Genomic DNA, 9,697 nt, shown 5'->3' on the forward strand with positions numbered 1-9,697 from the left:
TTTTAGACCAGTTTCACCGTACTTACTGCAACGTTTGTTGGCCAAATTACTGGCTATGCGCGCCAGAGATGATCGTGTTCTGTACCCCATCGCACACACTACCAACACGCCAGCTCCTGGGCCTTTATGGCAATGACGAATACAATTTAGCGTCGATTCTCCTCAGACACACCACACACGGATACGTCTGTTACGATGCTGTACGCAGAATCGGGACACATTTGAAAAGAGGACGTGATACCACTCCTGTGTCCAGTGTTGCCGGCGAGCACACCACCGCCGTGTGACTTAAGTGTCGTCAGGGGGTGCGGGGGGGCCAGCGCAAGGATCAAAACTTGCTACAAGCGCCAAGCACCCGTCGTTATCCAAAGGCCGCCTCCGAGTCTTACTGTGTACCACTGCTATAGTTAATGTTGTAGTTTATTCTTATTTCTGCCGTCTGCTGACGTCACTCAGTGTCACGGCAGACAAGAGCTGTCAAGACCAGCTCAAGCCGCCTTCCTGCGCAAGCGTTACCTCGGTCCTCCGCTGGAACGTTTCAGACGCCGCTTCCAGAACTACGTACCAGTCCCGGCAGATTTTTACTGCTGGTGACGCTGGCAAACAGAGCTGTCGAAAACTCGACGATTTTTATTCGAAACGACGCGGCTTATAAGCCGAGAAGACTTCATCCTTGCACGCCATCGTGAAACTCTCCGAGTTCAGAAAATAAGTATTGTCAGTATTCTGTTGAGTATGTATGACGTCACACGTCATAATATCTTTACGCCGTGGGTCCAGGTATCAGTAGGATCAATCCGCCACTGGTAGGAAGTAACAGGGGGTGAGGTTTGTTTTAAATGTATTTATTTTGCCTTAGCTGCCCAGCTACTAGGCAACTACAGTGCTATCCTATTTGTTGTTGTTGTTGTCGTCTTCAGTCCTCAGACTGGTTTGTTGCAGCTCTCCATGTTACTCTATCCTGTGCAAGCTTCTTCATCTCCCAGTACTTGCTGCAACCTACATCCTTCTGAATCTGTTTAGTGTATTCATCTTTTGGTCTCCCTCTACGATTTTTACCCTCCACACTGCCCTCCAATACTAAATTGGTGATCCCTTGATGACTCAGAACATTTCCTCCCAACCGATTCCTTCTTTTAGTCAAGTTGTACCACAAATTTCTCTTCTCCTCAATCCTGTTCAATACCTCCTCATTAGTTATGTGATCTACCCATCTAATCTTCAGCATTCTTCTGTAGCACCACATTTCGAAAGCTACTATTCTCTTCTTGTCCAAACTGTTTATCGTCAATGATTCACTTCCATACATGGCTACACTCCATACCAATACTTTCAGAAACGACTATCTGTCACTTAAATCAATACTCGATGTTAACAAATTTCTCTTCTTCAGAAACGCTATCATTGCCATTGCCAGTCTACATTTTATATCCTCTCTACTTCGACCATCATCAGTTATTTTGCTCCCCAAATAACAAAACTCCTTTACTACTTTAAGTGTCTCATTTCCTAATCTAATTCCCTCAGCATCACCCGACTTAATTCGACTACATTCCATTATCCTCGTTTTGCTTTTGCTGATGTTCATCTTATATCCTCCTTTCAGGACACTGTCCATTCCGTTCAACTGCTCTTCCAAGTCCTGTGCTGTCTCTGACAGAATTGCAAGGTCATCGGGGAACATCAAAGTTTTTATTTCTTCTCCTTGGATTTTAATACCTATTCCGAATTTTTCTTTTGTTTCCTTTACTGCTTGCTCAATATACAGACTGAATAACATCGGGGAGAGGCTGCAACCCTCTCTCACTCCCTTCCCAACCACTGCTTCCCTTTCATGCCCCTGTAACTGCCATCTGGTTTCTTTACAAATTGTAAATAGCCTTTCGCTGCCTGTATTTTACCCCTGCCGCCTTTAGAATTTGAAAGAGAGAATTCCAGTCATTGTCAAAAGCTTTCTCTAAGTCTACAGATGCTAGAAACGTAGGTTTGCCTTTCCTTAATCTTTCTTCTAAGATAAGTCGTAAAGTCAGTAGTGCCTCACGTGTTCCAACATTTCTACGGAATCCAAACCGATCTTCTTCGAGGTCGGCTTCTACAAGTTTTTCCATTCGTATGTAAAGAATTCGCGTTAGTATTCTGCAGCTGTGACTTATTAAACTGATAGTTCGGTAATTTTCACATCTGTCAACACCTGCTTTCTTTGGGATTGGAATTATTATATTCTTCTTGAAGTCTGAGGGAATTTCGCCTGTCTCATACATCTTGCTCACCAGATGGTAGAGTTTTGTCAGGACTGGCTCTCCCAAGACCGTCAGTAGTTCTAATGGAGTGTTGTCTACTCCCGGGGCCTTGTTTAGACTTAGGTCTTCCAGTGCTCTGTCAGACTCTTTACGCAGTATCGTATCTCCCATTTCATCTTTATCTACATCCTCTTCCATTTCCGTAATATTGTCCTCAAGTACATCGCCCTTGTATAGATTCTCTATATATTCCTTCCACCTTTCTGCTTTCCCTTCTTTGCTTAGAACTGGGTTTCCATCTGAGCTCTTGATATTCATACAAGTGGCTCTCTTTTCTCCAAAGGTCTCTTTAATTTTCCTGTTGGCAGTATCTATCTTACCCCTAGTGAGGTAAGCCTCTACATCCTTACATTTGTCCTCTAGCCATCCCTGCTTAGCCATTTTGCGCATCCTGTCGATTTCATTTTTGAGACGTATGTATTCCTTTTTGCCTGCTTCATTTACTGCATTTTTGTATTTTCTCCTTTCATCAATTAAATTCAGTATCTCTTCTGTTACCCAAGGATTTCAACTAGCCCTCGTCTTTTTACCTACTTGATCCTCTGCTGCCTTCACTACCTCATCCCTGTATGTCTTTCCCCCGTTCCTGTCAATTGTTCCCTTATGCTCTCCCTGAAACTATGTACAACCTCTGGTTTAGTCAGTTTATCCAGGTCCCATCTCCTTAAATTCCCACCTTATTGCAGTTTCTTCAGTTTTAATCTACAATTAATAAACAATAGAATGTGGTCATAGTTCACATCTGCCCCTGGAAATGTCTTACAATTTAAAACCTGGTTCCTAAATCTCTGTCTTACCATTACATAATCTATCTGATACCTTCTAGTATCTCCAGGATTCTTCCATGTATACAACCTTCTTTCATGATTCTTGAACCAAGTGTTAGCTATGGTTAAGTTATGCTCTGTGCAGAATTCTACCAGACGGCTTCCTCTTTCATTTCTTACTCCCAATCCATATTCACCTACTATGTTTCCTTCTATCCCTTTCCCTACTCTCGAATTCCAGTTACCCAAGATTATTAAATTATCGGCTCCCTGCACTACCTGAATAATTTCTTCTATCTCATCATACATTTCATCAATCTCTTCGTCATCTGCAGAGCTAGTTGGCATATAAACTTGTACTACTGTAGTACGCATGGGCTTCGTGTCTATCTTGGCCACAATAATGCGTTCACTATGCTGTTTGTAGTAGCTTACCCGCACTCCTATTCTTTTATTCATTATTAAACCTACTCCTGCATTACTCCTATTTAATTTTGTATTTATAACCCTGTATTCACCTGACCAGAAGTCTTGTTCCTCCTGCCACCGAACTTCACTAATTCCCACTATATCTAACTTTAACCTATCCATTTCCCTTTTTAAATTTTCTAACCTACCTGCCCGATTAAGGGATCTAACATTCCACGCTCCGATCCGTAGAACGCCAGTTTTCTTTCTCCTGATAACGACGTCCTCTTGAGTATTTCCCGCCCGGAGATCCGAATGGGGGACTATTTTACCTCCGGAATATTTTACGCAAGAGCACGCCATCATCATTTAACCATACAGTAAAGCTGCATGCCCTCGGGAAAAATTACGGCTGTAGTTTCCCCTTGCTTTCAGCCGTTCGCAGTACCAGCATAGCAATGCTGGAAATGTCTTACAATTTAAAACCTGGTTCCTAAATCTCTGTCTTACCATTACATAATCTATCTGATACCTTCTAGTATCTCCAGGATTCTTCCATGTATACAACCTTCTTTCATGATTCTTGAACCAAGTGTTAGCTATGGTTAAGTTATGCTCTGTGCAGAATTCTACCAGACGGCTTCCTCTTTCATTTCTTACTCCCAATCCATATTCACCTACTATGTTTCCTTCTATCCCTTTCCCTACTCTCGAATTCCAGTTACCCAAGGTTATTAAATTATCGGCTCCCTGCACTACCTGAATAATTTCTTCTATCTCATCATACATTTCATCAATCTCTTCGTCATCTGCAGAGCTAGTTGGCATATAAACTTGTACTACTGTAGTACGCATGGGCTTCGTGTCTACCTTGGCCACAATAATGCGTTCACTATGCTGTTTGTAGTAGCTTACCCGCACTCCTATTCTTTTATTCATTATTAAACCTACTCCTGCATTACTCCTATTTAATTTTGTATTTATAACCCTGTATTCACCTGACCAGAAGTCTTCTTCCTCCTGCCACCGAACTTCACTAATTCCCACTATATCTAACTTTAACCTATCCATTTCCCTTTTTAAATTTTCTAACCTACCTGCCCGATTAAGGGATCTAACATTCCACGCTCCGATCCGTAGAACGCCAGTTTTCTTTCTCCTGATAACGACGTCCTCTTGAGTATTTCCCGCCCGGAGATCCGAATGGGGGACTATTTTACCTCCGGAATATTTTACGCAAGAGCACGCCATCATCATTTAACCATACAGTAAAGCTGCATGCCCTCGGGAAAAATTACGGCTGTAGTTTCCCCTTGCTTTCAGCCGTTCGCAGTACCAGCATAGCAATGCCGTTTTGGTTAGTGTTACAAGGCCAGATCAGTCAACCATCCAGACTGTACCCCCTGCAAGTACTGAAAAGGCTGCTGCCCCTCTTCAGGAACCACACGTTTGTCTGGCCTCTCAACAGATACCCCTCCGTTGTGGTTGCACCTACGGTACGGCCATCTGTATCGCTGAGGCACGCAAGCTTCCCCACCAACGGCAAGGTCTATGGTTCATCCTATTTAGAATTTCATATTCTTTTCCCACTTTGACAGAAAATTTTCGATACTTCTCCCCATTTCTTTATTATGTATTAGCCCTCTTAATAACAGAAACATATCAACTTTCTTATTCTAAAGCTGATTGCATTAATAATTAAAAATCACATTTGATTCGATACGTTGTATGGGGTCGTGATTGAAAATAAAAGTAATCGGGTAAGAGAGTAACATCTCACAAAAATCAAATTATACACTGCTGGGAGAAATATGCAGCACCCCAAAGAACAAGGTCATTTTATTGGCAAGAGAGGTGACAGGTATTTCGTCATTATAGGAGTATGTGATAACAAAGTCAGCCCAAATGAAACAAATGTCGGTGTAAACTGCATGCAAACAATCATAAGGGTCACGAATTGTATCCTGCGACAAACGGTCCCACTTTGGAAATCGTTCTTGCAGACCCTGCAGAATCTTATTTTATCATGTGCCGCACATGCTCAGTTGGCGAGATATTTGTTAATATCACCGGCTAGGGCAGTGTCGTACAGCGAGAGGAGGGCGTTGCGTCGTAGCAGCCGCAAGTGGGCGTGCATCGTCCTGCTGAAGCAGCACGTCAACTTCCTATCGGATAAACGGCAGTAACAGCCCGTCCAATGTAGCGAGCACTGGGTAACTTACATTGCAGAAACACCAAATATGACTGCGAGTCATAACTGATGGCTCCCAAGACCAGGAAGCCTGGGATTTCGTGACTGGATGGTGTTCGGGCGGCCCCCGCTGCTAGCACAGCGTGTCGTTCGTGACGTGTGCCTGTACTTCGCAGACGTCCAGAACGTGGTCTATAGGTGTAGGAAAGCTCCGTATACCACTGTAGAAAGCAGCGACACACCACCGATACACTGTGCCCAACAAGTGAAGCAACCCTTAGATACGTCCATCCACGTTCCCACAGACCCACAATGCGACCACGTACAGATGACGGAGGCTGATCGGCAGCAGTTACGTACTCATCGATGGGGCATGGTTGTACCCTAGAATGAATGTTGCGCTGTTCATCTATAAACTCAGCACAGTTACGGCCTGCAGAGTCAAAACAGTTCACAGACAGGCCTCCTGAGTGTCATTTGCTCGCCGATGACCGTGAGAAATTAATCACTAACACCACAACCCCTCAGTATACACGTAATACCCTGGAGACACTGAATGCAGTACTTGAGGATGTTAATTTTTTTCCCAACTGTATAAATGACTGCAACCAGTGTCTGCTATATATATACAGGGTGTAACAAAAAGGTACGGCCAAACTTTCAGGAAACATTCCTCACACACAAATAAAGAAAAGATGTTATGTGAACATGTGTCCGGAAACGCTTAATTTTCATGTTAGAGCTCATTTTAGTTTCGTCAGTATGTACTTTACTTCCTCGATTCACCGCCAGTTGGCCCAATTGAAAGAAGATAATGTTGACTTCGGTGCTTGTGTTGACATGCGACTCATTGCTCTACAGTATATATACAGGGTGTAACAAAAAGGTACGGCCAAACTTTCAGGAAACATTCCTCACACACAAATAAAGAAAAGATGTTATGTGAACATGTGTCCGGAAACGCTTAATTTCCATGTTAGAGTTCATTTTAGTTTCGTCAGTATGTACTGTACTTCCTCGATTCACCGCCAGTTGGCCCAATTGAAAGAAGATAATGTTGACTTCGGTGCTTGTGTTGACATGCGACTCATTGCTCTACAGTACTAGCATCAAGCACATCAGTACGTACCATCAACAGGTTAGTGTTCATCACGAACGTGGTTTTGCAGTCACTGCAATGTTTGCAAATGCGAAGTTGGCAGATGCCCATTTGATGTATGGATTAGCACGGGGCAATAGCCGTGGCGCAGTACGTTTGTATCGAGACAGATTTCCAGAACGAAGGTGTCCCGACAGGAAGACGTTCGAAGCAATTGATCAGCGTCTTAGGGAGCACGGAATATTCCAGCCTATGACTCGCGACTGGGAAAGACCTAGAACGACGAGGACACCTGCAAAGGACGAGGCAATTCTTCGTGAAGTTGATGATAACCCTAATGTCAGCGTCAGAGAAGTTGCTGCTGTACAAGGTAACGTTGACCGCGTCACTGTATGGAGAGTGCTACGGGAGAACCAGTTGTTTCCATACCATGTTCAGCGTGTGTAGGCACTATCAGCAGCAGATTGGCCTCCACGGGTGCACTTCTGCGAATGGTTCATCCAACAATGTGTCAATCCTCATTTCAGTGCAGATGCTCTCTTTACGGATGAGGCTTCATTCCAACATGATCGAATTGTAAATTTTCACAATCAACATGTGTGGGCTGACGAGAATCCGCACGCATTTGTGCAATCACGTCATCAACACAGATTTTCTGTGAACGCTTGGGCAGGCATTGTTGGTGATGTGTTGATTGGGACCCATGTTCTTCCACCTACGCTCAATGGAGCACGTTATCATGATTTCATACGGGATACTCTACCTCTGCTGCTAGAACCTGTGCCTTTACAAGTACGACACAACATGTGGTTCATGCACGATGGAGCTCCTGCACTTTCAGTCGAAGTGTTCGTACGCTTCACAACAACAGATTCGGTGACCGATGGATTGGTAGAGGCGGACCAATTCCATGGCCTCCACGCTCTCCTGACCTCAACCCTCTTGACTTTCATTTATGGGGGCATTTGAAAGCTCTTGTCTACGCAACCCCGGTACCAAATGTAGAGACTCTTCGTGCTCGTATTGTGGACGGCTGTGATACAATACGCCATTCTCCAGGGTTGCATCAGCGCATCAGGGATTCCATGTGACGGAGGGTGGATGCACGTATCCTCACTAACGGAGGACATTTTGAACATTTCCTGTAACAAAGTATTTGAAGTCACGCTGGTACGTTCTGTTGCTGTGTGTTTCCATTCCATGATTAATGTGATTTGAAGAGAAGTAATAAAATGAGCTCTAACATGGAAAGTAAGCGTTTCCGGACACATGTTCACATAACATATTTTCTTTCTTTGTGTGTGAGGAATGTTTCCTGAAAGTTTGGCCGTACCTTTTTGTAACACCCTCTATAGAGAGAGAGAGAGTGAGAGAGGGGGAGGGGGGGGGGGGTTCTCTGAATCGGTGTCATTCATCAAATGTTTAAACGTGTGTGAATTCCTAAGCGATCAAACTGCTAACATCATCGGTCCCTAGACTTGCACACTATTTAAACTAACTTACGCTCAGAACAACACGTACACACACACACACACACACACACCCATGCCCGAGGGAGGACTCGAACATCCGGCGGGAGCGGCCGCGCAATCCGTGACAGGGCGCCTCTAACCGCGCGGCTGTCATTCATCAGAAGGCCCTTGTGTTGCAGTGCTAACGAAGGCTGTGCTTGTAGGTGGGTGGACGGCGACAACTGCAAGCCGGTGGAGACGTACGTGCGCGACTGGCTGTCCCTGGGCGTGCGCTACGTGGGCGGCTGCTGCCGCACCACCGACCAGGACGTCAGCCGCATCCGCGCCGAGGTGAAGAAGTGGCAGGCGGGGCGCGCCGCCACCGGCACCGCCGCCAACGGCCACGCCTGAGCCAGCCCTCCGCTGCCTCGTCTAACGCCTACTGTCTTTCGTTTACACACTGTGCTGGAAAACGTGTTCTGTATTTCGCAAAATTAAAACTTTACTCTAAAAAGCAGCTAATGATCCTTTTTTATTTATCTCTTTTATTTACAGTTATTTTGATCTTATTCGGCGAATTTTAGACAGCTCACCATTTTCCCGCTCTTATGAATCATCGTCAGAGCTAAAATAAAAATGGAAAAAATATCGGTGAAATCCTTTGTGAAATTATTTGCCTAAAACTAAGAAATAAAATATCCTGCCGGAAAAAAGGAGACCCTTTTAGAGGTTTCCATTTCTGTCAAAATTTATTGCTGTAAAGTGCATATTGAGTACATGAAATTAACACATCAATAGCACAGCAGTTCCGAGATACTAGTAATCGACCAATGCTGAAACACACACATCAGTAAGTGATATAGCCCCCATGGGCGGCAATGCAGGTGCTGTCTCTGACATCCAGTCGATCGTACAGGTGACGAATACTGTCCTGCGATACGTTATGTCACGCTTGTTCCACCTGTTCTCTTAGCTCTGTAAAAGTTGTTGGCTGCCGAGTCGCACGAGTCACTTCTCGTCCCATCATATCACACACGAGCTCGGTATTGTGCTGGTCAGGGAAGCTGCTGCGCGTCTTGCAGAGCGTGTTGAGTTTCACAGGCAGTGCATGGGAGAGGATTATCCTGTTGGGACATCTCCTTCCTATTGCAGGAATGGCAAAAGAATGGGTCTAACAACTTTATGCATGTACCTTAGCGTCCCCTCCAAAAACACCAAAGGTGAACGAGAGTTGTAGCTTATCGCACTCCAGACCGTAAGGCCAGGGGGGGGGGGGGGGGGGGGAGTCAACGTGTCTTGGACGAGTGCATTCTACGAGACAATGCTCACCAGGTTTACGTCGTACGGGCGTAAGACCATCACTTGCGTGCAGGCAGAATCTGCTTTCATCGCTAAGACCACAGCACGCCATTCCAAGTGATCCTCTGATTGCACCAGTCGAGCTGTGCTCGTCGATTCTGTGGCGTGAGTGGAAGACAAGC

The 9,697-nt window shown here is 44.9% G+C and overlaps 1 protein-coding gene across 1 annotated transcript in view; it reads left to right on the plus strand.

Moving 5' to 3' along the window:
* The window catches only part of LOC124777380 (homocysteine S-methyltransferase YbgG-like), an 81,673-nt gene extending 72,940 nt beyond the window's left edge, over positions 1-8,733 (plus strand). The window contains exon 6 of the mRNA XM_047252768.1: positions 8,441-8,733. Coding sequence (XP_047108724.1) covers positions 8,441-8,627 — 187 coding nt within the window. The 3' untranslated portion in view covers positions 8,628-8,733. The remainder of the gene's footprint in view (positions 1-8,440) is intronic.
* The last annotated feature ends 964 nt before the right edge of the window (positions 8,734-9,697 follow it).

Source organism: Schistocerca piceifrons, chromosome 2 (genome assembly GCF_021461385.2).
Source record: "Schistocerca piceifrons isolate TAMUIC-IGC-003096 chromosome 2, iqSchPice1.1, whole genome shotgun sequence".
Lineage (NCBI taxonomy): Eukaryota > Metazoa > Arthropoda > Insecta > Orthoptera > Acrididae > Schistocerca > Schistocerca piceifrons.